Here is a 26,637-nt window from a genome sequence, read left to right as displayed (position 1 = left end):
TTGGCTGTTTAGCTTGTAAATTCTTTGGAAAAAGGGCCCCATCTAGGTCTGTCTGCACAGCATTTAGCATAATAAAGTCCTGCTCCTTGTTATGGTGCCAAGTGCTACCCAATGCCTTTATAGCCTCACTGTCTTCCTTCCCAATTCCACAGAGTTGTGCAGCTGGAAAAACCTCATATTTCCCATGGTGGCTCCTTTATTTTTGTCTTAGGAACACAGTTAAGCCCCAGAAAATGTCTTGGGCATTTTCTAACAAAACTTGTCTGACCAGTGTATGAAAAAACTGACACGTTTCCTTTTTTTTTTTTTAATAAAATCAGTCAGCAGCTTGGGGCAATGGACAGTTGTAATTCTCACTCTGATGGGTCAGAGATGCCACTGTGCTGCTCCCATGAGAAAACAGCTGGCAAGTTGTGTGACAACCACAGAGCCTTAAAAGCCGTTGAGAGTGTGTTACAATGGACACAGGATAAGTCTGATTTTCCTTTTTTGCAGTTAAAAAAACCACCTGCCCCCCCCCCCCCCCCTCCATTAAGCAGTGTGATTGAATTGCATGAGCAAAGTTTGTCAGCTTAATGTCTGGGTAGGAACCTGTCCACCACCCACTACTCTTCTCTGTGACAGTGGTCATACTACACCATCACTCATAATAGACGAAGGAAAAATCCCAAAATCCTGTTCTGTTTGGATGCTTGTTCAGGCGTGCCAAGCTTCGATGGTTGATGTATTTCACAAACTTCATAGTTTCTTTGTCTCTATAAACTAAGGCCAAGCAGTTCTCCTCTGGATTCACTGTCAACAGCTAGGGAATACAAAGATAAGGAAGTAAATCAATTTCACAAAAATAGCTTTAATAAAATTCTTCAGAAAAAACAAAACTGTTTCAAAAGTTAGTTAGAACAAAGGGTTGGTGTTAGAAAATGCACTGTGACACTATTTTCATTTTAATACCCTTTACCTGAAGCATTGTTATACATTAAGGGCTTCTAGTACTGATGCTGAATGGGATCCCAGTGAACAGCACTTCCCTGGGCAAGTGTTATCCCTGCTACAGCCTTGTGTCCCTTCCAGGCAGGCTTCCCAAACAGCCCCAGGTGCAGGTACCATGAGGCTCTCTCAGGGCCCAGGTCTCATGCTTTGTGTTAACAAAGCTCTGAGGCCAGAGCTTTGCCCACGAGCAGCGACTGGGGCAGGGAGGCTCCAGTGCGCAACTGAGCGCCCTCAGCACTATGCTGGCATTAAGACAAAGTGTAATTATGTCTCTCCACCCTATACAGTTTCATCTGATTTGCAGCTAGCTACTGAGGTCCTTACCTCTTCATCTTCACCTTTAGCAATGTAGGAAGTAAAGCCACCATATTCAGGATCCCACTCTTAAAATAGAAAAGAAACATTCTTAGAAACCACAGTGCTGTTCATGCTCCACACAGCCTTCCAGGAGATGCCATTTTTCACCTTGCTCTCCAAAGTTACTGGATACAGGGTAAGTATTTACCTCCTGCCAGTCTATTTGTTTTCTTCTGTTCAGAAACAACTTGAAGCAAGTGTACTGGATTTGCCTTTTATGGTAGATGAGCTATTTAAAGTTGCTTGGTGCACCGCTCCTCACCTGTAGAACAGTTCTACCCTAGCAGATATACCAAAGGATTTCAGTCAGCTGTACATTTTGGCCTCATCTGGTCTAAAATGCTTGTGGTTAATTTTTTTTTTTTTTTTTTTTGTTTTACCACTATCTAACTAGCAATCAACCCAAAATGCCTAGGTATGCCTAAAGTAACTTTTGAAAACGTTGACCTTTGTGAACTGGACGTGTAGTAATAATTCTGATGAGAAAAGGGTAGAACACTCCTGGTGGGTACTGTGGCCACCTGAGCCTGCAGCGCACCCAGAGCCATTGCTCAGCCTTTCCCCCTGTCCAAGCGCCACCTCCTGGCGCAAGCGGAAAGGCCAGAGATGATTCCAAGGCCACAATCCCAAACTTTTCCATGAGGACTACTGGAAACAGGGTTTATGCCGAAGTGAGGACTAAGACAAAGTCTACAGAAACCTTCTATGCAGGAAAAAGCAGGGAAATTTTGTGTGTTTTAGAACTGCTGACCACTCAGAAGTCATTCCTTTATGCAAGTCTTGTGAAAGGAGAGTCTGACATCTCTCTCTCATCCACTTACCTTCACAGCCACAAAAGAAGAGCAGATCAAGAGCAAATTCTGTGGCTTGAGAATCATGGACAAGAGTGTAGTGCCCGTGGGTCCAGCGTCGCAGCTCCCCCGCACACACAGGAGTTCCTGAGCCTAGGAGAGGGCACAAACACCCAAGGGAGAGCCATGAAGGCACATCAGCTGAGCTCAAAGCGTGTGAGGAGCTCAGTGATCTCACACCACTGTGAGATTTGCTCCATACATCCTTTGGTCCTGGTAACTGCTCTGATGGGATTTTTTAAGTAGGACTTGTTTTTATATTACCTTTTATTCCAGTGTCCACTAACTTGTCTTAGTGCAAGATGAGCATTTTCAAAAACTCTACCTTTAAACTTCAGAGCCACTCTTTTAAATAAACATCATCAATCAAAACCCAAAATTAATCTAATCTTTCATAGTTGTCACTGCTGACAACTAAATTCAACTAAGGTTGTTTAGGCTGATGGTGTTTTCTGAAAGGTTGAATCCTAGTTTTAGGTATCAATTTTCTAATTCTAAAATGGTTTTACTTCTGACCTGTTCACCTGTCTCTTTTGGATTTATTATCTCATACAAGAATATGCTTTATATGACGTAGGGGTACATGGATGTAGAAACCATGTAACTATTGACAGAAGATGAGCAGTCCCCCCAAAAGTCCCACCCTTAGGACTTAGGTCTGTTCAAAATGGCATCTTCAAATTATCATTGATTTACTCCAAATTCTTTTGCAATGGTCACTGATTTCAGATAATCAGTCTAAAAAGCTTCAAGTCCTATGTTTGTGCTGGTTGCACAAACAAGGTGAAACAAACTAGGTGAAGCACTAGTTCCATGAAAATCACTGGGAATTTTGTTTGAATCCTTTTTCACTGCTGCTGCTCTACTCACTGCTCTGAGTCTCGCCATCCTGTGCTTCAGGGGTGTTCTCAGGCTGGTGTGGCTGATGGGGATTGCCATTGGCTCGTTGTTCAGTCTCTTCCTGCTCAGATTTGGGACTGCTTTGCCCACTGGTGTCTGCTGCTTGTCCCTCCCCAGCATCTTCATCCTCATCAGAGGGAGCCAGGAAGTGCAGTTTTAGGCCAGTGAAGTTGGAAAGCAATAAAAATAAGGCCTCAGAGCGAAGTAGCTGCAGGAATTTCTTCAGGGTGTCAGGGAGGCTGTGTTCCTCTGCTGCCTCATAGAGTCTGAAAGACAGCAGATGTATCTCCTTGTGGGAGAGCCAACAAGGACCACATCTATAACAATAGCACTGACCAGTGCAGCCTCCTGGCAGCTCCTGCTCAGCACACTGGTGCAGCGTGCTGTCATTCCCCACCTTTTATTGGCTGGCCCTCGACTACTCCAGTGGATCTCTTTGTTCTCCAATGCTTCACATAGTAGTTGGTACTTCTCTTTCTAGGAGAAAGAGATGCAGAAATGTTAACATTTAGCTCCTAAGAAAACAAGGTTGAAGACAAGTGATCTATTTTTGCTGAGTCCTGATGCAGTGGTTTACAGGCAGTCAGAGGGGATAATTCCACAGAATCAGAGTGGTTTTTGGTTGGAAAGAGCCTCTGGAGGTCACCTGTCCATTTTTAGGTGTGAAACTTAGAAGGTGTTTTGTTTTAATGGATGTGCAAGGAAGTCCTCTCCCAGCCTTCGTGCCATGTAGTACCTGCCAGCCCTCTGACCAGTTCTGGCAGATCACATCAAATTCAACCACTGGGCTCACCTTAAGAAAGTCTTTCAGGAGAATTTCTGATCGCTCCTCAAATTCCTCCTGGATTTGAGCTTGGGAGTCCAGGTCCAAATAAACTTGATTGATCCACTCATACAATATTTCATGCTGGAAGGGAAATGGATTAGAACACTGAATTTTCAGAAGTGAAGAAGATTCCCTAATTCCTCCTACTGAGCTGGCCACAGAGCTGGATTCCTACACACAAACACACTCCATTGCTTTATTTCCTTGCACCACAGGTATTCACCACATTCTCTGAACTACTGTAGGTATGCAAAACATACAAAGATGCCTAAGAAAGAAACTGGATACAAATTTATCAACAGGAAATGAAAAGGAGAATGGGATAAAGATTAAAGCATCCCCAGTGCATTGATGCATTCCCCAACAGGTATTACAGGAACAGGACAGAGACAGAAATGCAGATATACTGTTACTCACATCATAGGGGATGTGTGGGCTTCTGGCCAAGGGGGCTTCAATGTGCCGTGCAGGTCTGGCCACAGGCGAGCCGTGGAACCAACCACTCACTGACAGGCGGCACTTCTGCGACACAACTTCTGACACCTGCAACAACGGCGGGCAGCACGTCACGGGTCAGACCAGGCGTAACCAGTGCCAAGCAAATTCATAACAGGAGATGGACTCTGCTCCAGAGAGCCCACTGCACACACAGGTATGTCAGACAGATTATCAGAGAGAGGCCTATTGTCCTGAAGTCCATTGCAGGTTTCCAGAATTCCAGTCTAAGCTTTTACTCCAAGTTCACAGAGAATGCATTCTCTCTCTTACTCTGGGAGATTTGAGTAATGGATTTTTAAGACAAAATTAAACCCAAGTAGATGCTGCTCTTAATTAACAACTGTAAGACATAAATGACACAAAAACAGACCCCTAAGTGGCCTATGTCAGGACATGCCCAACCTATATCACTGATCATCTTCCTCCCCAGCCTTCTGCTCTCTGGCCTTGTTTGATGTCCCTGGTACTCTCAGGTACACAGGAGTGTCAGATTTCAGTCAGGTGTTTGTGTCATGCAGCTCCCCAAATTATTCATCCTGTTCCCAGGCTTCTTCCCGACAAGTGTCACAGAGTATTCCTTAACTGTATCAGCATTTCTGCTGCAGGGTACTGCACCATGTCTGTGCCACTGAGGGTGTACAGCCAGATCTGCAAAGTGCCCTTGCACTGTTGGCAAGGTGATGAATGGCCTGAGGAGCTCTTCTGGAGCAAAGTCATGACCACTACATCAAAAATGTGAGCTAGTTTAAAACAAGCTAACAAACAAGCGAGAGCTAAATTCAAAGCAGTGGCTTGCCACGATAGTAACACAAAATAGAAATGGAAATTTTTCTTTCACAGGATGATGCAGCTAGACTGATGGTTTAAAGTTGGCTTTGTTGGTTCTTGTCCTCCTTCAAGTCCTTGAAGCCCTTCTTTAGCACACAGCACTTAGCACAAGTATCCACTCTACCCACCATTCTTCTCTCTCCCCATCAGGACAGTAATAACACACAGAATGAATAACCACAACAATGAGGATTAAAAAGTTAACAAGAGAACGCTCCTTGCCTGATGGAAAGAGACTGGAGACACTTCAAAGAAAACCAGTGTGTTCCATGAAGGCACTAATGACTTGGTGATTTGCTGTGGCTGAAAGTGTTCTGAAGAAGAAAACATACTCTGGTTAAGAAAGGAACTGGGACTTCTCTCTGACAACATGATTCTGTGACTGGTGGGACACCTGGGTATAAGGCATGGAGCTCAGAGCAAGGGCTTGGTGAGGAATCAGTGCATCTCTGCATGGAGACAGGAAGACAGAGTTGGGGCTGTTCAGCTTGGAGAAGAGAAGGTTCTAGGGTAACCTAAAGCCTCTTCCAGTACCAAAAGGAGCTACCAAGAGTGCTGTAGAAGGAGTTAGGACAGACATGGCATGGAATAACAGAACAAGGGAGAATGGCTTGAAACAAAGGGTGTGTTTAGATCAGCTATTAGAAAGAAATTCTTCACTGTGAGCAGTGAGGCACTGGCACAGGTTGCCCAGAGAAAGTGTGGATGCCCCATCCTATAAATGCTCAGTGGGGTTTGTAGCATCCTGGTCTAGCAGACCATGTCCCTGCCTACAGCAGGCGGGCTGGAACAAGATGAGCTTTAAGATCTCTTCCAACCCAAACCATTCTGCGGTTCTGCTGCTGGAAAGGGAAGTTTTTGTCATCAGTCTGGAGTTCCAAGCACATTTACTGGCATCACTTCCATCTTGCCTCTACTCCTGACCCCTCCAAAAGTTTGTCTGCTGTTGCCTGTCTGCAAAGCCTATCCCTAAGGGGCACACTTTACATCAGCTTCTCCGAACAAAGGAGAAACTCCTTATTTCCCTTCTACTGTTTGGGGTGAGAGTTGCTGCAAGGGGCACATAAGCTTCATCTCCTTCATCTATCTGAGGCTGAGCTTGGAGCTTTTACCATCTGTGCTGTACAGATCCAATGTTCCCCCGTCACTTTTCTCCCAGGGTGGGACGAGGTATAGGATGAAAGCGATTCTCCGACCTTCCAGTTCATCATCGTGGCACAGCAAGACATCTGCAATTACACATGTTTTGCTGCTGTAGCATCTTTCCAGTACATGCATCATTCATGCCAACAACTGCTTCCCAGCTTTGTCCCCGCAAGGATACGACAAGAAAAAACATGTTCTTTCTAAGAACTACATTTTCACTCATTGGCATCAGCAGCCTGAAATCTGCAAGATTCACTTCTGTGGGACTGCACTGCAATTGACAGATCAGGCCACTCTGAAGGTACAGGCAGTTATACACCAGCAACAGTTGTTTCATCATTTGTACTTCATTTTCACAGTTTTGCTGTTGACAGCCTCTAGGACCCTCTGGAACTAGCATACAAGTAGGTGTTCTATAGACGTTTTGTTCCCTACACATACACAGAAGCTCTAGGGAAAGGATCACTTAGAGACTGACCAGTATATTCATATTTAGCACAGGATATGTCAATAGTTGGCTCCAGCACTATCTGGGTCACATCAGAAAGCCACACTTGGAATTCTTCACACAGTGCATGCCTGAGAAAATAAGCACACAGTAAGTGTCCTATGTTATAAAACATATAATCATAGACTAAATTAATGTATTGCCTCCCTGCTAACTGTTTAAATGGTTACAGGTGCTGTTGCTGTGAGTGACAGTGTGTTTCTGTAGGATCACACTGGCCAAGAAAACAGCCCCGTGCTCACAGCACTGCTGGCAATAATCAGCAGCAAACATGCAACCAGTGGGAAGGTGCACTGTGAAGCTTGTCAGAGGTGACAGCTGCAGGAGAGCTGAATATGGATGAAAGCTGAATAGACTTCATTGCCCATGACAAGCACAGAGCAGATCCAGCTCTCCACAGCCGGTTTTTGGCCCGAGTATGGGGGCAGAAGGCGGCCCACCCCGCTTTCGCTGTGGAGCCAGCACGGCTCTCCCCCCACCCTGAGCGGGCAAAGCCCCGAGCCCGCGCTTCACCTCAGGGCAGCGACGTGGGGCTCCGGGCTTGCCCCCAGCTCCTCGGACTGCGCGGCCCATGGAAGAGAAGGGACGGGGTTAGCGTGGCTCGGCCCGGCCCAGCCCGGCCCGGCTCAGCCCGGCCCCGGGCCCACCTGCCGCAGCGACAGGAGGTCGTTCCGCCGCCCGCGGAAGCCGAGGCCCAGCAGTTCATCCCGCAGCGCCTCCGCGAAAGCCGGGTCCGCCAGGAAACCGGGAATGACACCGTGCCGGAACGGGGCCGGCTCCAGCACCACCGCTTCTGCAAGGGAAAGGCCGTCGGTGAGGGGCGGGGAGCCGGGCCGGGCTGTACCGTGCCGGAGCCGCTCCCCGCGGGCCCGGCCGGACCGTGCCGTGCTGTACCGTACCGTGCCGGAGCGGCTCCCCGCGGGCCCGGCCGGACCGTGCCGGAGCCGCTCCCCGCGGGCCCGGCCGGACCGTGCCGTGCTGTACCGTACCGTGCCGGAGCCGCTCCCCGCGGCCCGGCCGGACCGTGCCGTGCTGTACCGTACCGTGCCGGAGCCGCTCCCCGCGGGCCCAGGCCGCCCCCGCGCGCTCCCGCAGCGCCGCGTCCCCGAGGGCCGCGCTCAGCTCCGCGCGCGCCTCGCGCCTCCCGCGCTTGGCCGCCGCCGGCGCCGCCGCTCCGTGACGCTTGGCGGCCATGGTACCGTCCGGCCGGACTACAACTCCCTGCGGCCCCCGCGCTTCGCCAGCGATGGCCAATCGTATCGTGCGGGGAGCCGTTGGCCAATGAGCGGGAGGGGCGGGGCCGGCGCGGCGGGTCCCAGCAGGCGGCGCGGCGCTGAGGGCTGGGCGGGCGTTAATGGCGGACGGCGCTCCCGCCGCCCAGAAGTGATTGAGCGCTCCCGCCGCCTGTTCCCGTCGCTTCTCGCCATGTCCGTGGTGCCGCCCAACCGCTCTCAGACCGGCTGGCCCCGCGGGGTGAACCAGTTCGGGAACAAGTACATCCAGCAGACGAAGCCGCTCACGCTGGAAAGGACCATCAACCTGTGAGCGCCGCCTCGGGCCTGTCCGGCTCTGCCCCCGCCGTCCCGCCCCGCTGGCGAGCTCATCCCCGCTCCCTCGGCAGGCTCGGCGGGATTTTCCTTCCGATTCCGCCGTGCGAGGTCCGGAGGGTCCTGGCCCTTCGGAGGGCTGGGGCACAGCGGTGGCAGAGCCCGAGTGCCGATGGGGCCCGCCCCCCTCACAGGGGCTGCTGAGCCGCGCTGAGGGTACCGAGGGCTTGCCGGCCTTCGTGGGAATGTGGAGGATTTGGTGTAAATGTTTTAGTGCTTAGAAGTAGCGTCTGGCTCGGGAGTTGTGAACCCCAAGTAACACAGGAAAGGTCTAGGTGTGGTGAGCATCACAGACGTTTTCTTGCTCTCACAGGCATCCGGAAAGACGGCAGAGAGAGACAGGGTCTTAGCCTCGCTGGGGTTTGAGCTGATCCTGGGCAGTCAGTGGGATGTGGCTGGATGTGCCTGGTGATTGTGGATTATCTGGCACAGGTGTTGGAGATAAAATTCGGAGTGTTTCCTACCACAGAAATTTGTAATAGAGACAAACTACTTACTAATAAGTATTAATGTATTTTTTATGAGAAGTCATATATTTTTGCTTCTTCCAGTAAATCTGGTGGATTTGGGACGTGTTCTTTGCTATGTGCATATATCAAATTGCAAAAACCAGCAAATGGTAGCTGTAACAGTCAATATTTAATTTTAGCTATTAATCACTGACACTTTTGTGTTTTTTTGTGTAGCTGAGTTTATTCACAGAGTCATGTGGAAGTTCAAATATGAACTTCAGAAACTGCAATATTTCTATCGGGTTTCTGAAGCAAAGACTCATAATGAAGCTGTGTTACCAGCAGCATTTTTTTTAAGTTGAAGCTGAGGGTTTTGATGTACAGACTAATGCATCCACATTAGTATAGTATGGGTTAGCTTAATAGGTTATTATTAAAGTAATTTGTGTATCTAAGAATGGAAATGAAGAGAGAAAGAAATGTAGATGGTTTTAGACTATAAGTAAAAGTGGGGGAGCTTGTTAGTAAATGAACCTGTGGTTTGGAAGCTAGTTGTTTTGTCTACATGAGAAAAGGCTCCAACAATGGTAACTGGCTTGTTATTTTAACCACTGTAAAACATTAGGAAAATTGGAGGAAGAGGAGGGCTGGAATTTGAGGAGAGAAGAGCGTATGCTACTAAAGTTTGACATGTCTGGGGAAGGAATCCATGCCAAGAAGCATCTCAAGGAAAACATAAGACAGTCATTCATTCTGTTAATTCCATTGCTGTGTGCCACAAGTCAGTAAAACCATGGTGATAACTCATCGCTGCTCTGCCCAGAACCATTTTCTTCTCCCTTTTGACTTAGCTGGGTGATTCTGTCTTTCCTCCAGGCCTCCTGCCACCAGACCTCTCTGTTAAATGGATTTAATTGTACAATAGCACTCCCCTGTTGCCCTCTTGCTGTCTTGGGCTGACCCATTTCTTGCCTAACCTTTCCTTTCTTTGTTTTCAGAAATCGACAAGTTTCCACTGCACTGTTACAGGAGTGCAGGCACCCAGCACCAGCCCAACAGAGGGATCTGCTCACACTCTTGATCCTACCCTAGGTTCCCAACCCTGTACTCAGAAACTCAGCATGTCTCCTCTTCTGTGATCCACATGTCTGATTTCCCACTTCAAAACAAAACCACTTCTAACAGTTTAGTTCTCAGGCTTCATTATATCTGCAGAAGAAAACCTGCAGTCCTGTGCAGCTTCCTTCCTTCCCAGGAGAGCTTTTTCTCCAGTCTCTTTTCCAGCTCCTAGCAGAGTTTCACCTGCCTTTTCCCTGCAGCATGGAGATCAAAGAGGGTGGCTGTTGAACAACAGTTGGTTCTGTGCTTCTTTTCCTTCTTTTGAGCCTACACCAGGCTAGAGTGCAGCTCAACAGGACTGTCTGTGCTTATTTGTTCTATAGTGCAGATCTCCCTGGGACAGGGGCCTCATAAGCCACCAACAAAGATTTTTAGCCCTGCACTATGACTTTACCCATCAAGCAGTGAAGGATCTGTCTCAGGGTAGATGCTGTGTCATGGTGATTTAAAGTTAGATTTCTTGTTACGCAGTAACATTTTTTCTCCTTACAGGTATCCTCTGACGAATTACACGTTTGGTACAAAGGAGCCTCTGTATGAGAAGGACAGTTCCGTGGCAGCTCGGTTTCAGCGCATGAGAGAAGAGTTTGACAAGATTGGCATGAGGCGGACAGTGGAAGGAGTTCTGATTGTGCATGAGCACAGGCTGCCCCATGTGCTGTTACTGCAGCTGGGTACAACTTTTTTCAAGCTGTAAGTGTCTGTTTCCTAAGTGTAACTGCAGTTTATTGTCACAAACCAGTAAATGTGGGCTAGAGGTTAAAAGACATAGTTGGAAAGTATTTTTTGAATGGTGTGGTTTCAATCTAAAGTGTGTTTGACTCTGCTTGTGAGGGGGATGATTTAGTTTGGAACTGACTGGGAATCTTAGTTACAGTGCATCACTACAGTAAAATCTTGTTTAAAAATCATTACCAGCACTTGATGTGTTGTACTTGCATTGTGAAAGCTGCAATGCTTCAGTCGCTTATGCTGTGCCTGTAAAAATGGGCAAGTGGAGGCCAAGGACTAACCCCCTGTAAATGCAGAATGATACCTGCTTACAAACTAATAGCTGAGCTGGGATAGCAAGAAAGGTAGGCATCTAAATCTGAGAAAATTGCTTCAGTTCATCTCATAGTTATCACAGCCAGACTGAAGTTCTAGTGATTGCATACAGATGTAGTGATGGTGGTGATTTTATTTTTTATACTAGATGGCCTTGACTTGTCTCATGTTACCATGCTTGTGTTCTTGTTCTTCTGTTTTAACATTTTAGATTGTTCTCAATTTTGTGTGTATGTTAAGTAATTTAACTAATCTAGATTAGTTTTTGGCATCTTGATTTGAAGGGCTGTTGCAGACTAGACAAGAATGTAAACAATTTGCAAAATGCTGTAATGATGAAAATTAATAATCCTGCATAATTTTCCCACATGAGTTTTATTTTCTGCTTTCTCTATGCTTCAGTTAGTGCTGGCTTTGTGATAAGAACAAATACAGGCAGTATTTACAGCCCTTCAGCTTCTGGTTATTATTATTAAAACTTTACCCTATAAGGGACTGAGTTTTTATCATGTGTATTGTTATAGTTTGTCCTGCTGAACTGAAAGTATTTTATGTAATGGTTATTTTTTATGGGATGTAAATAGCCATTTTAATTTCAGTTGAGGTGAAAGCTATGCTGCTGTCTTTCAATTCAGCAAAACTAGATCTCTAACTCCTAACTTAAGAGCCATAAGCCTGGAAGCACACTGGAACTTGGCTGTGAAGATTGGTAAATGCAATAAAATAACTTTGACTTTCATCATTGATTATTTTAACAGACCTGGTGGTGAACTCAATCCAGGAGAAGATGAGGTGGAAGGGCTCAAACGCTTAATGACAGAGGTCTGTTTTCTGTCATTATATTGCTGTAGGAGAATGTTGCATTATTTTAGAATTACCAGAATAAGATAAAGATTAGAGTAGTCTTCTTACCATTGTTGTTATTTTGTTGCTTTTGTGATGTTCTCAGGTAGTTAACAAATAAAGCAGTCAAGTTTTCATTTATCTGCATCATGAGTGTGGCTGACTCCTACCTGCTGCTCAAGTCCTGTGTTCATTTGCAGCTTTGCTTTCTGACTGGCTTCAGGCAAGTGAGTGTAGAGATGAGCAATAAAATATATTGTGGAGGACAGCTGTTGGGGACTTGCCTTTGAGATAGTCCTCTCAATGCACCATTTTCTCCAAGTAGCTAAATTAATTCTGCTAGCTAATGTAACAATGTATTGCATTCTTCCAATTGGTCTGATAGGACTCAGTCCAGCTGAGTACAGCATAGATTTTTGAAAAGCTTTCTAGAGTGTCCTGGTCTTACCAGGTGAAGCTTTTACTGAAAAATCTCACTTTATATAAAAATACTCTACAGTTCTATTGAAAGCTGTCTCAGAGCAGTTATGAACTACATCAGACATATATTGCAGTAAGTCTTTCTGTTTCTAGTATGTGTTTAATAAAAGAATTTCCTTGAGGTAGTTTGAGGTCTGATTAGTACTAGATTTTTGATAGATACTGGGTCGTCAGGATGGTGTTCAGCAAGACTGGGTGATTGATGACTGCATTGGCAACTGGTGGAGACCAAACTTTGAACCTCCACAGGTGAGTACTCCCGTGGGCTTCCATCTTCTTTGGTCAAGTTCTGTCTGTACTTCTAAAAGCCTTCAACCTTCCAGATGGGCTTCTTGAGTACCTGCTGCATGAGCAATTTGTTTTTCTGGGTTTTGTCTATTTCATCTCCTTTCTATGACTGAAGAGAAACTACAGCCTTTTTTTTTAATGGAAATTCCTGTCTTCCTTCTCACACCTGTCCTGATGGATGAGAAACCACTAGATGTAGTAGCTTCCAGTTCTACATTGAGACATATGCACCATTTATATTCCTTTTGTAGCCACAATGGAGATTCTTGTACTGCTGCTTGTGGAACATGCCCTAGTCTCACTACCCTATTTCTAAGGGCTTTAATATTGAAAATCTTTGTTTAGTTTGCTTAGTTTGCTTTTATGCATTTCTGTTTTATTGGGTTGTTTTAACTGCTTATGATATTGATGCCACTTTAGAGCCTGTCAATAGTTGTGACAGCAACAGCATTCCTTTCCTAAGTACTTTCTTATGAAAATGGTTTTATTTGATGCCATGAAAGAATAATATATGACACACTGAAAACTTGTACAGGGCTTGATAATTTATAAAGTAGCATTTAAGATTACATAGTATTTTCAAAGCTCTGTACAACTGTTTTTTACCATTTTTCTTCTAGTATCCATATATCCCAGCTCATATTACAAAGCCAAAAGAACACAAAAAGCTATTTTTGGTCCAGCTTCAAGAAAAGGGTAAGTGTTTGTTTGGATCAAAGGGTTGTATTTGTAACAATATTTAAATGCCTGCATTTCACTCAAGGAACACAAAGTTGTGATTGTGTATGTTGTGGTATGTTATACCAAGATGTGTATGCTTGCAGTTGTTTGTGGTTGATCACTAACAAAGTTAAATGCTGGTATTTGTTTTGAAGGTAGATGATCCTTTGAACATGACTTCCTAGTAAATTTTTATTCCTGCTTGCATCAGTCTGTGTACAGGATGTGAATCCCATATTTAACTAAAAAAGCAATAAACCTGGTTGAGTGCTCTATGTAGTGAACTTGTTTTGAGGTCTGTGGGGAATGATGATCCCTTGGCTGAATGTGTGCTGGTTTTTTTGATTCATCAACTTGTATTTGTTTTTAGCTTTGTTTGCAGTCCCCAAAAATTACAAGCTGGTTGCTGCACCACTGTTTGAGCTCTATGACAACGCACCAGGATATGGACCTATTATTTCCAGCCTTCCTCAACTTTTGAGCAGGTATGTTGTATTTGTATAGTGGCTCTGGGAACATGGTTTCCTGTGGGACACCAGAGCAAAGCAAGGTGCTACAGAAACCAACTTGAAAAGGTGGCATCTATCCCAAAGATTCTGCTTCAGATGAACTGCATGGACACTTTTGAGGCACTGATCACAACTGGCTAGCACCAAAGTCCTACCTAGCAGCTGTAGTTAAGGAACACATGGAAGATGTGAGGATGAGGCTGTGCACAGACTGAGGAGCAGCTTCTTGTAGTTGTTGGAGACAGCTGGAGAGTTAAAGCCAGGATGTAAATTTGAAGCACTGAGTTAGGTATGCATATTATCACAGCTTTGTGCTGGTTAAATGTGGTGGGTTTTTTTACACTCTTTAGTAGAGCTAATGAAGTGTAGCATCTTTATGACACAAATATCTGTAGGGACAGCTGTATTTTTTCCTTTCTCTTGGAATGTATACCATGCTTTGACTTTATTACCTGGGAATGGCTGTGGCTTGTCTCTCCAGAGCTCACTGGTCTCTTACTTGAGAGCATGTTCAGGCATACTAGGAGTCCCACAGCCTGCCAGCTCTTCCTCAGGGAAGTAGTTCTGTCACCTACCTACTATGATGAAAAAAGTATGTTAGCACTGGTCTTGCACATAATCTTATTTCCTGCTGAGTATTTTTCTCTCTAGCCCAAATTTTGGCTTCCCCTCCTCTAAAGACAGCAGGTATTTCCTCTTGAGTACCAGCCAAACTGTCATGCAGGTTGGGTAGTGGTGCAACAGACACATGCAAAGGCTGGGCACCTGGAAGCTGAGATGGATTGCTTGCTTCCACAGTTATTTATGAAACTTAGCTGGGAAAAATTCTCTCTTCAGTATGTTTGTGTGTTCCCCTTGGAACATGTAAGGTTGGTCTAGTAGCAGAAGTGCTGCAAAAGAGTTGCTGATGGAGGAATGTAACTCTCACTGTGATTTATGTATCTGTGACCTTGTTTTAGGACATGAAATGTTAATAGTTAGTTCTTCTCAAACCATAAGAGACAGTTGTGCAATGCTAGTGTAGGATTGGCTGTTAAAAATGATATATATACTGCTATACTGTAAAGCTGTCTTATGAAAAAATGTACTTTTGTCCTGTCAGGTGGAGGCTTATCCAGAGCAAAAACAAAACATTTGCTTATTCATTCAAAAATGCCCTTAAAAAAAAGAATCAAAATTCCTCACTTGGTATAATCCTTTTAATTTTAGGTTCAACTTTATTTACAACTGAGTTCCTATATACCTGAAGACTCCAGTAGAAGAAGCCGTCTCTGTGAGCACAGCTTTGAACTGTAGAGAAACGAATATGTGTGACACAAGGATTTTTTGAAGTCTTTCTGTTCCTGAAGACCACTAAACATTCTAGGGTATGAACAGAGAAGTGAATTTCAACTGTTTAGCTAGAGAGATGGCAATGGGCTACCAGTGTTATAATCCCTTATCATTGTAATACTCACCAATTTTTTGTTTTGTACAACATTAAACAATATGGTTAAGATTCAGTTTGTCTTGGGTTTGGTTTGCTTTTTGTTGTGTTTTTTTTTAGGTTTTTTGTTTGTTTGTTTGGTTTGTTTTTCCTTCTGTTTATTAGTTCTTTTATTTTTCCTTATTGTCTCTTAGATGCATATTTTAAGCTTTATTATTTTCTTCAGGAATACAGATGATCTTGGAATGAGGAGGAGCTAAGCCATTCAGGGCCCATTCAGATGCTGGGATCTTTATCCGTGAGAAGGGAATATCCCTAGGATCAGGGAGAAATGAAATAGCTTAAGTGGATTCAATATTGTTTTAAGTCTAACTTGGAGACCAGAACTGCTTTTTTGAGGGAGAATGAGTACTTAAAGGCAAGCGTAGCCTTTACCTTTTTTACCAGAACCGATCGGTTTGTAACAGGGCTTGGAGGAGATGCAGCATGCATCTGTTCCTTCAGTGCCCCCTTGAGACAGTAACAACCCCAAAAATTCTGTTGGACTGGTCTGAGCTGCAGTTAAAATTGGGAAAGTGAGGTTAATTTTGTATATTTTTTCTTAGCTATGGGACAGAATTAGGGTCATGCTGAAACACTTAACCAATGCCACATGCAAGTGGTTCCATGTTATGCTGTCCTGTGCCGTCTCATCCTGCAAAAGATACCCACTTTTGCTTTTTCTCAACATTTCAGTTTCTTGTAGGCAGTAAATATCAATCTTTCTACTTCTGGGGATTTTACATGCTTGGCTAAACATAAAGTCCATTTGGATGTGACACTTCACAGTGCTTTTAGTCTTCCATAATTTTGCTTAATGAATGAGTCTTTGAAAGATTTGTTTCCAAGTTCTGCCTGTGATCAGAAGATGCACTGTTGCTTGTGCACTGTCCTCTTTTATGAAGGCAGGGTTGGAGAGCACCTGCTGCCAAGAGAACCAAATCTTGCCAAAGTGCTTGCTTCTGCTGCCATCTGCACTGGTAAGCAACGTACAGAACAATCCTGACAGCTTGGTGGTCAAATTGAAGCTGTGCAGTATGGCAAATGTACTGCAAAATGCTGGGAGAGTGCAAGGGCTGTTCACTTTGGTCCTATGGAAGGAAGGCCCAGACAGATGGTGAGTAGAATATATGGTTTCTCAGCTACCAGCTAGGGGAAATACAGGTAGCAGGAGAGTGGAAAACAGAATCTTTTTGCCTGTGGAAGTAAGAAAAGGCAGGTGGAAGTTTGGAAGTCAGATGCTGCAAGAACAAGGAGCAGAGTGCAGCTTTTGAGCCTTGGCACTTAAGAGCACCTTTCACCTTACCACACGGTAGTTTGCGAGACTAATTCTTGTTCCAGGCTGTCAGTGGAAGGGCGCTGCTCCTGCAGTCTCTACGCTCTCTCTGCCACCCTGCCTGTAGGTTTGGGGGCTCCCGAAGGCCCCTCTGCTTCCCCCCGGCGCGGCTCCGGCGGTGCGGCCGCTGTCCCGGGCGCGGGCGGCGCGGGGCAGGGCCGGGCCGGTGGAAGCGCCGCCCCGGCCGTGACTCAGCGCGCGGGGTGACGGGCGGACGCGGCGCCCGGAGCCGGGGCGGAGGGCTCGGGCCCGGTCTGTTTCCTTTATCCAGTGGGGGCGTCTCGCCCGGCCCCGGGGAGGGGCGGCGGGGCGGGCGTTAAGCCGGGGGAGCGCGCCGAGCCGGGGCCGGGCGTTCGCGAGGGCTCCGCGATGCCGCTGCTGTTCCTGGAGCGCTTCCCCTGGCCCAGCCTCCGCACCTACACGGCGCTCAGCGCCCTGGCGCTGCTGGCCGCCGGCCTCAGCGCCTACCGCGCCCTCAGCCAGGCGCCCGGCGGGGCGGCGGGCACCGAGCTGGCCGAGCCGCAGCGCTGCGCCGGGCCGCGGGCCCTGGACGTCGCCTACTACCTGCTCTCCGACAGCCTCTGCGTCTGGGTGAGCCCGGGGCGGCGGCGGGGCCTGCGGGCCTGCGGGGCTGGCGGCGGCCTCTGGGCACCTCCCCGCGGCCGGGGGCAGGTGGGCGGGCCCGGGGGGAGTTTCGTTATTGTTGTTTGAAAACTGCTCGCGGAATAGAGAAGGGGGCTCGGCTGGCTTTCCCCGGGCCGCCTCCGCAGCCGCTTCCCTTCCTGCCTGGCTGCGGTGGGCAGCGTTAGAGCCGAGTTCAGCCCGCGGCTTGTGCTGCTCTCCCCGAGCGCCTCCGCTCGTCCTGCCCGGGGGGCTGGGAGAAGCTGTCGGGAGCGTTTGCCGCGGTCCCAAGCGCTCAGCTTCGCCAAGCGCTGCCCGACCTGCTCTGCCAGAAATCAGAGTAAGGGGCTGTCAGGTACTCGAGCCTTGCTGCCTTTGTTTATTTCCTTTTAAATAGCACTGAACGTTTGGTAGGTAAGAGGAAACATTCTCACCGTTTAAGGAAAAGAAAAAAGAGAAAATAATTTTCTGTACTTTTTAAAACCCAGACCTCATAATGGCTCATGATTTTTGGCTCACTGATTTGCAGTTGAAATAAAGGCTCAACAAGGCGATATTGGATACCTTGCTGAGTTGTTGCTGTTGAACTTTTCATCTGTCTGTCACTCAAAGGTGGCAGTAGTTGGACATCCACTTCACAGCATACTTACTTGACCGAGGTGCTGGTTTTTAATATGCCATATATATTCATCCTGTTGAAAATTCGTCTTGCAGCCTTAAGAATCCTGGACAAGTGATGTCCTTTGGAAATGACAGGGTGAAGCTTCTTCATCATCTACCTTCTAGCCTTTTTAGTGTCCTGCTTAGGTCAAAAGTTAATTACAAATCCTTTTGTCAAATATGAGATAGCAGTTTTCCCAGGCCCATGTGCTCTGCTTCTTGCTACTTTGCTGTAAAGAAGTTTCCTAAGAAAGCCTCAAGCCGTGTTATTACGGAAGGGATATGTGCTATTCAGCATATTTTGAGGCAACCTCTGAATCCTCTTACTGTAACAACAGATTCAAACTGGATTTTTCTCATCTGCCTTATGTTAAACAAAAGGAGCATCTTGGTGATCTCTAAGCTTTGTCCCCATGTTCTTTTATGAAATTTTCTAATCTGTATGAAATAATTTGTTGTGAAGTGGTAGAGCAGTTTGTTGGCTTTACTGCTGTATCAAACTGAATGTGTTAGTATTTCTAGAAAAAAAAAGCTAAGACTTATCAGCTACTTCATGTGTCTTGGAAGAGGCCAGGCTTAAATTTCATCAAAAGAAAAGGCAACTAATACTGTTCTGTGAACAATGACAGGTTTTGTTAGACTTGTTCATTCCCCTTCTCTCACTTCTTCTAAATAGGGCAAAAGTATTTGTCACTGACTGCTTTATTTCTTTCCAGGTATTAGTGAACACTGCCTGCTGTTTTCTGATGCTGGTTGCTAAGCTAATCCAGTATATGGTGTTTGGTCCTCTTCGTGTCAGTGAGAGGCAGGTGAGACAGCAAACAAGGAAACTGAAACATAACAAAGTCACATGGTGTGATTTTCTATATGGAATTGCTGAAACTGCACAAGAAAAATAAATTTTACAATGGATGTCTTACCATTTGGTTAGCTAGCATATCCACAGCCACATGCTTCCGGTTTATTTTGAAGGGAATTTTTCCTGTTGTATTTTATAAGCCCCCAGTCAGCTTGAAAAATCCTGTGTCTTTAATGAGCTCTGTTAGATTTCTTACAAGCACACCTCACTTCAAAACACTTGTAATGTGTTCTTCTCTATTCTGCCTGTACCTGGCAGCACTTCTCCGTTGCATTTTGTAGCTGTCAGCACTGGCAGTTTTGAGTTCCCTCTTTTGTACCATAACTGCTGGAGAAGTGCTTTCCAGCCTCATACACTGAGTAGATGGTTTATCAGCCTGCAGGTTTAAGAGGCAGTAGGCAAGAAAATCCCCAGAGAAAGGAGGTGAGCAGGACAGAAAACAGAGGATGTTTAGTCCTGCTCTTGTCTATGTGAGAATGTTTGTAAAAATTCAGCAAAGGAACTGTGAAAGCAGAGTTTTTAAAAACAGGATCCTGCAGAAGATGAAAGCAGCAGCAAGACCTTGAATAGTATCTCTATATATATATTTTTAAAGCAAGGCAAATGCATAAGTTGCTCATGTAAATGCAGGAGCAGTGGTTTGGAGTGTGTTCACATATTAAAAAAAAAGTCTGTAAAAAGAGTTCCATAGGAGGAATCAGTCCATGATGATTTTTGGCATGCAGAACTGAGGCACACAAAGCCTCATTAATAACTGTGAATCCCTCAAAGCCTATTGCATTTGTAATTCATACCTTGTAGAGGCTCTGAGTGGTGTATTAAAACCAAGACACTATCAAACTGCAATGGGCCCGACTTTTTCTGCAGTCCATGTTGACTGTAAGGATGTGGAATTTTAACTGGTGATGGTTTCCAGGATGTTCTTTACCCTCTTAAAAACTGAAGTGAGAAGCAGTAGCAGTGTGGGTCCATTTGTGTTTAGACAGTGGGAGTTTGCCTCAGTTGTCATGTAAAGGAAAGCTGCTTATTAATACTGGCGAGCCCGAAACAGCAGCATCTTTAAGGAACTCAGGGCCTGTTTTAACTAAACTCCTGGTGATTTCATCATATACTTTAACAAAACATTTTGTTTCATAAATTTCTTAATCCCTTTCAAGCTGGCTTGCTGTCTGCTGCTTGAGAACATCATATTATATCTTTCATACTTTTTGTGTGTGGGAATGGTTTTATTTTCATTGCTCATCCATCTCATTCTCCACTGTAGGCATTGTGATTCTTAAGAACAGACTTCATAATCTTTTCTTAATCATCTGTACTTTTTGGCAGGTTTTTGGAAGCAAGGTGTTAGGCAGTTTGGGCATTTTGAATAACTAACTGTGACAGCTATTCCAGCAGAGAGGACTGTGTATTTGCAGCCTGGTAGCTGAGTTGCTTGGGCATGAGGAATCAATCTGAGATCAGACTTGCTTTGTGCTGAGCACTGTTTCAGGAATATTGCAGGAAACTGCACTGTGTGCTGTGTAGCAGTTATGCTGCCATGGTACAAGAAACTAGATAGGCAGTAAGGCCTGCTGGTATTTTTAATATGTTTCTTACTTGAATCTCTTCCATTACAGCATCTCAAAGATAAATTCTGGAATTTCATTTTCTACAAGTTTATCTTCATTTTTGGTGTGCTGAATGTTCAGACAGTAGAAGAAGTAGTGATGTGGTGCCTCTGGTTCTCTGGACTTGTGTTTCTCCATCTGATGGTTCAGCTCTGCAAGGATCGCTTTGAATATGTAAGTTTTGATTAAGGGCTGTCTTTTGGGGCATGCAAATTGTGTTTCTGGCCCAGGCACTGGCTCAGATAAGGTACAAACAGATCCTTTAGACCTTTTCCACACCCTGTGGTACTGAACATGTGCACTTCCCATTTGCTTCAAATACTTGCTTTAAAGTACAATGTCAATCTTACTCCTTCAGTTTTCCCATGAGACAAATGGAGCTGAAGATACTTATTTTCTGTAATAAATGGCTCCTTATATGTCCCCTGTAATTACTATTACATAACTGGATGAGATGGCTTCATAGCTCTCCTTAGTAAAGACATCTTAACAACAGAGCATCCCTTAGATTGGTGCCCTTTAGGACTGGCCTATGGAGCCTGTTTCTGCAGATTCTGTACTCAGGTTTCACACTCACTTAGATATACTGAGTTTTGACTGCCAGTGTCTTTACAATATACTGTGCAATTTTCTCTCTAAGCTACATTCAACTTTGTGCTAATACCAGGAATAAATTAGGTAGAGATGCAAAAAATTGAAGGCTAGACAAGGAAGAAGAAACTGTAATTTGAACAGTAAATCTTGGCCTTTAAACTATAACAGGCCTACATTTTCCTAGGCTCCTCTCCTCTGGCATTGAAGTTTGACCTGAATTGAATCCATGGATCTGTTTTTGGTAGATCTGAGCTTTGCAGGTATTTTTTATATAGTAATGTTCCAGTAAGGCCTGTTAATTCACAGGTAGCTAAGCACTTAAATTTGAAACTGAATTGGCTAGGATTAAGAAAATTAAGACAGCACTGAACAAGTCAGTCATCTGGTATTTTTAGTCTTTTTAAAGCTTGGAAAGAATACGAGTCACGTGGGAAGAAATCCTTATATTCTTTTTTGCATTCAAAGCATGCATAGTCAATTTTTGCTTGGACAAATGATACTTGTATGATTTGCCTTGTGAAGATGGGGCATGTGGAGCTGAACCAGATACAAAGAATTAAGAAAAAGCCCATTTAAAACAAAACATGGGAATCAACTTTGTAAATCAGATCAAAGTGAAGCTTTGGGCAACTCCTTTCCTTGTCCTGTTCTTTCTCATCCTGCCCTGCAAAAAAGAGGATGGACCAACATCTTGGGTTGCTTTTGGTTTAGACAGACCAGGTGTAGCCCTCTGTTAAGGTAGTTTAGAGATCCAACACACTTTGCATGCTATTGAATAAGACAACTGTTTTTGAGCAGAGTCTGTTCAGTAGTCCCTAGCTGCAGCTTAAATGATTTTTTGGGTAGATATCTCTTTCTTCTATAAGAAAATGACAATGGAAGAACTAAAAGATGGAAGACCAAGCTGGACAAATTCAGATCAGCTGTTTGGTGAAAAACTGGCAAAACGTTGTTTGAAGACTGTGTGTTAGTAAAATGCATATTAATCCTAAGGAGATGCTGTGGATTTGGTGCTCAGACTACTGTGTCTCTGGTTTTCTTGTACAGGTGATTTAAACAGCTCAAATACTTGTAGTAATTGTAAATAAAAAAATTGTAACTGTTAAAATGTGACTGTAAATTATAGTAACATGAATGGGGCTTTGGGATAGTGTGTGGGTTTAGCTTTATTCTTCATAATTTATTACTACATAATTTCACCATTGTGAAATTTGTTTTATTCTAGAAAGCAAAAGATTTTCCTGAGTGAGGTCTTGTTTGGTGAGATGACAATGGAAGGCAGGGTGGATGAAGTACTCATTTAAACTGTCATGTATTTTTGTATTTGTGTTGCAGCTTTCCTTTTCTCCTACCACACCTATGAGCAGCCACGTCAGAGTGCTGGCCCTGCTCATAGCCATGCTCCTGTCCTGCTGTGGATTAGCAGTTGTCTGTGGAGTTGTTGGCTACACCCATGGCATGCACACATTGGCTTTCATGGCAGCAGAGGTGAGACTTTCTTCATATGTGTTGTGGTTTCTACTTTGCCTTTGACCCCTCACTTTGTGGTATCCTGGTACACAATGGATTTGCTTTTAATTCCCATAAGAAAGAAACTTTGAAGACACAGACAAATGCTCCACTGTTTTCCAGAAGTTGCCAGATTAGCATGCTTTCTCCCTTTAGCCTTTAACCCTGAAAACAATCTTAGTCTGAAGAAGAGAATGAGAGGGTAGACCTGTAAAATGATGCTGAAATCAAATGACAGCTTATGAAAAAATGTAATGATTGTGCTTCATGAGCATTGCAAGAACGATTGGTGAAACAGCACTTGAGAGATGGATAGAGTGTGTATGAAAGTGTAATTTGCACTTGAGCCTCTTTCTTTGAGGTTGTATTTTCTATTTCATTTCTCCCCAAAAGGAGTGAGACATGCTTTCCTTAAGGCATTCTCATGGCTTTTGCTTATGTTTGTGTAACAATTTGTGTCCCAGCTGAGATAAGCAAGGCATATTTTTGCACTCCTGAACACTTTGCACTGCGGACTAAACATCAGTATGTTTGTGGCGTGAACATGTTTTTGATGTTGTGGTGGGTTGTTGCACTCTGCCTGAGGAAGTGATAATCTTTAACAAAAGGGAAGAATCTAATCTAAGTATGTTGTGTTAGCACATCATTAGTTCAGACAACAAATAATACATACAATTTATTTTTCTTCTCCTATCTTGAGTTCATACTTGGACTTAGGGAGTAGGAAGGAAAACAACTGATAGTAGGAGAATATGATACTTGTCATACTACAGTTCAGTTATCAATATGTCACTTTTTTTTTCCATAAATATGAGAATGTGCAAGACCAGATTTGTAATAAAACAGTGGAAAGGTTTTGGAAGATTTAAGTGTCTCTGAAAGGTGGGGTCTCTTTGGTGTCATGTCTCTTATCTTGGCTTGGCAGGAGGATTATCAGCGTTACACCAGCTTGCGGTGGGTTAATCAGGGAGTGTTTGGTGCCTGTGTTGCCTCCTCAGTGCTGTGCTGTGTGGTAGTGTGAGTGTTTAGGGTTGCAGGCTGGGGCCCAGTTATTCATTTCAGTGGAGCTGTTCTGTGTGCTGACTAAAGAAGGAGTGGCTCAGTCAGTGGAAGTGTGGGGTATCCATCCAAGCCCTGGATCCCCTGCTGTGCTGCTGGTAGGCAGTGAGGAACTTTGTGGGGAATGCAGAAGTAAGGGTCTCCTAGCTTTGCTTGCAGCCACTGGTGTTTGAGAACATTCCTGAGCTGAGGGCTGTACAAACCCATTGGGTTTGATAGTCCCAGATGTACACTGGAAAGTTGTCTGATCATTCATTGAGCTTGTTTGTATTAATATCCAAGGGCAACAAATTCAACGTTTACTTGGCTTTATGTACATGAAAGATGTCCTGTTTGAGTTGTTCTGAACCTTGTGTTTGATAATCACAGGTGTTGGAAGGGATCTTAAAAATAATCTAGTTCCAACTCCCCTGCCATGGGCAGGGAATAATGTCCTTAGCTATCATCCAATACATTTATGGTGAAAATAAGCTAAGAATCATTCCCTGTTTAATCTTTTTCATAGAATTTGTGATTTAATCATCCTTTTGCCTGTTCCTTTACTGCCTTTCTTTCTAAGCAAAAGAATTCTAGTGTTTTTAATTTTTTCTCATAGGAGATTGCCATTTTTGAACACTTTAAATATTCCCTGTATGGATTGGGCAGCCATGAGTAATTTCCTTGATTTTACTACCCAGCACATATCTGAGTGGAATAAAATATTTATGTTTCTTTCTGTATGGGTACTGGCAATGACACCTCATAGCAGACTTCAAGCTCTTAGTAAAAAACAATAAATCTTTGAGACTGAAATGTTTTTCTGGTGATGGCTTCTGTGATGCTCCTTGAGAGGGACCTTGCCAAGTGTATTCCATTAGTGTGAATGAATTACATTAAGTTACATTAAGCTATTAATCTCTCTTCTGCAAACATTGATTTAGCTCAGGGTTTTCAGTAAAGCAATATAGATGTTTTTCTTGTGTTTTAGGTAACTTCCTCTTGTTCTCTGATGCTTGCAGCATTTTTTTTTTTTTTTTTTTTGCTGCAGAGGGTGGATGTGAAATATGCAAATGCCCAGAGAAAGCTGAGGAGGGACTTGTCTGTATTTTTGAGCAAACTTTAATATTTTTTGCCTTAATATATGGTGTTCAAGAGCTATAGTATAGCAAGCAGTGCATATTTTTTTTTAAGCCAGCTAGTAAACAGTTGGCAGATATGTTGGGTGTTGCAAAGGTTTAAATATGCATAGAAGCACTTTAAGAATGCTTTTTACAAATGGAAAAAAAGATTCAAACGAACTGGCTTATTGCTACTTTGGGAAGCTAGTGGTTTTGGTAGTTCTTCTGTCCTGCTCATAGTGTTTATGCTGAAGGCATGCCATCAGACCAGTTTCACAGAAGTGGTTTCAATTGCTCATTGTAAATCCCCTGCATCTCAGTGTCACTTGGCCCCTGCTAACTATAGGGTGGTGTGGGCAGTCTCTGGGGGAAGCATGTCTGTTGTTTTTCACTGTGAGGATAGAATGAAGAGATGGAGTGCTGTGGGCTTGATGGATTACAGAGAGGTGATGGGGCCATCATCTCTTAGATGATAAGAGCCCGTGGAAATATAGTTAACCTTTTTGGTGACTTGTCTTTACACTTCTGATCTTACACTTTCTGATATATTCAGGTTTTTTTCTCTGTACTTAGCCTAGAAACATAAGTATGATTAAAGAGAGAAGTAATTTTAGCAGCAGTTACATCTCTGCAAAGGGGGGAATTATTTGAAATTATCGTTCTCAAATTTCTGTTATTATTCAGTTCTTCCAGTTGTTTTTTTTTTAGAAGTGGGATGAGGAGAGGTAGTTGGTGGGATTGTGGTCTCAACACTTGCTGAGTGATAATTATTGAAAAAGGCAATACATCATGTGTAACTGGGAAAAAATGACACTTAACAGCAACACTAGTGCCTGCTTTAAAAGCATCATGTCTTTGGGAGCAGTTTCTTCCATATTTATTTATAAGCTTCATGGTTGTCTCAGGTATATTGTGCACACAGTCATCCATAGTGACCATTGGCTCACAGGACTGGTTAAGCTGCAATAAATGAATTTTGCGTTTCAGTCCTTGAGCTCCTGCACCTGAATCACTGTCCCTGCCAGAATGTTGTTAATATCTATGGCTTTTTCTTCCTCTTTTGCAGTCTCTGCTGGTGACAGTCAGAACTGCTCATGTGATTTTACGGTAAGTTTTGTAAGTTATGTTTTACAGGATGTGTGTTCAGGATGGTAGTGTATATAGCATGTTTATACAAGAGGTGTATGTAATTACCCCATTGAATTGCAAGTGCATGTTTGGAGATTGAGAGCAGCCCTGAGGAGAGGCTTGGGGGTGTTGGTAGATGAGAAGCTTGACATAGTGCAGTAATGTGTGCTTGCAGTCCAGAAAGCTCAACCACATCCTGGTCTGCATCCCCACAGTGTGAGCAGCAGATCCAGGGAGGGGATTCTGCCCCTCTGCTCTGTTCTGTTGAGACTCCATCTGGAGTGCTGCATCCAGCTCTGGGGCTCCCAACATGACAAGGATGTGGACCTGCTGGAGTGAGTCTAGAAGAGGCCTTAGGGATTTTCAGAGGAGTGGAGCAGCTGCTGTGGAGACAGGCTGAGAGAGCTGGGGTTGTTCAGCCTGAAGAGGAGAAGGCTCTGGTGAAACATTAGAGCCCCATCCTGTACCTAAAGGGGCACCAAGAGAGGTGGGGAGGGACTTTGGACAAGGCCATGGCGTGAGGGAATGACTTCAAACTGACAGAAGACAGGGTAGGATTAGATACTAGGAAAAAAATTCTTCCCTGTGAGATGAGTGAGTCACTGGCACAGTGAGTGGTTGCCCAGAGAAGTGGATGCCCCATCCTGGAAGCGGTCATGGCCTGATTGCATGAGGCAGCCAAAGGGATTGCAGAGATGATCTTCAAGATCCCTTTAAACCCAAACCATTGCAG

General features: G+C 44.4%; 3 protein-coding genes across 5 annotated transcripts in view; 2 read left to right on the top strand and 1 right to left on the bottom strand.

Annotated features, from left to right (window-relative positions):
• Positions 1 to 328: 328 nt before the first annotated feature.
• OGFOD1 (2-oxoglutarate and iron dependent oxygenase domain containing 1) lies at positions 329 to 7,309 on the bottom strand. Of its 2 annotated transcripts, XR_013340758.1 has the most exons (11): positions 6,875 to 7,309; positions 6,363 to 6,479; positions 5,473 to 5,564; positions 4,342 to 4,467; positions 3,892 to 4,005; positions 3,496 to 3,575; positions 3,069 to 3,364; positions 2,169 to 2,291; positions 1,496 to 1,627; positions 1,315 to 1,373; positions 779 to 802 (listed from the first exon to the last, which is right to left on the bottom strand). XR_013340758.1 is itself a non-coding variant. In XM_021535217.3 (10 exons), the coding sequence occupies exons 1-10, from the start codon at positions 7,017 to 7,019 to the stop codon at positions 641 to 643; spliced, it is 1,314 nt and encodes a 437-aa protein (XP_021390892.2). In that variant the 5' UTR covers positions 7,020 to 7,308; the 3' UTR covers positions 329 to 640. The 2 variants fall into 2 exon arrangements, 1 of the variants encoding a protein (XP_021390892.2); XM_021535217.3 differs by lacking the exon at positions 1,496 to 1,627 and having other exon boundaries at positions 329 to 802; positions 6,875 to 7,308.
• A 907-nt stretch (positions 7,310 to 8,216) lies between these two features.
• NUDT21 (nudix hydrolase 21) lies at positions 8,217 to 15,471 on the top strand. The gene is made up of 7 exons (XM_021535219.3): positions 8,217 to 8,445; positions 10,575 to 10,775; positions 11,888 to 11,951; positions 12,612 to 12,701; positions 13,361 to 13,436; positions 13,831 to 13,945; positions 15,179 to 15,471. The coding sequence occupies exons 1-7, from the start codon at positions 8,330 to 8,332 to the stop codon at positions 15,198 to 15,200; spliced, it is 684 nt and encodes a 227-aa protein (XP_021390894.2). The 5' UTR covers positions 8,217 to 8,329; the 3' UTR covers positions 15,201 to 15,471.
• Positions 15,472 to 16,470: 999 nt separating this feature from the next.
• The window catches only part of AMFR (autocrine motility factor receptor), a 28,730-nt gene continuing 18,563 nt past the window's right edge, over positions 16,471 to 26,637 (top strand). The window contains exons 1-5 of one of the 2 annotated variants that reach the window (XM_021535222.3): positions 16,471 to 16,551; positions 18,768 to 18,860; positions 20,527 to 20,691; positions 22,447 to 22,599; positions 25,843 to 25,883. In XM_021535222.3, the coding sequence (XP_021390897.2) occupies positions 16,528 to 16,551; positions 18,768 to 18,860; positions 20,527 to 20,691; positions 22,447 to 22,599; positions 25,843 to 25,883 (476 nt within the window). In that variant the 5' untranslated portion in view covers positions 16,471 to 16,527. Of the gene's footprint in view, positions 16,552 to 17,051; positions 17,362 to 18,767; positions 18,861 to 20,526; positions 20,692 to 22,446; positions 22,600 to 25,842; positions 25,884 to 26,637 lie in introns of those variants that run through there. The other variant, XM_021535220.3, reaches the window with a different exon arrangement.

This window comes from Lonchura striata, chromosome 13, assembly GCF_046129695.1.
Source record: "Lonchura striata isolate bLonStr1 chromosome 13, bLonStr1.mat, whole genome shotgun sequence".
NCBI lineage: Eukaryota > Metazoa > Chordata > Aves > Passeriformes > Estrildidae > Lonchura > Lonchura striata.
This window is presented reverse-complemented; position numbering and strand designations above follow the sequence as displayed.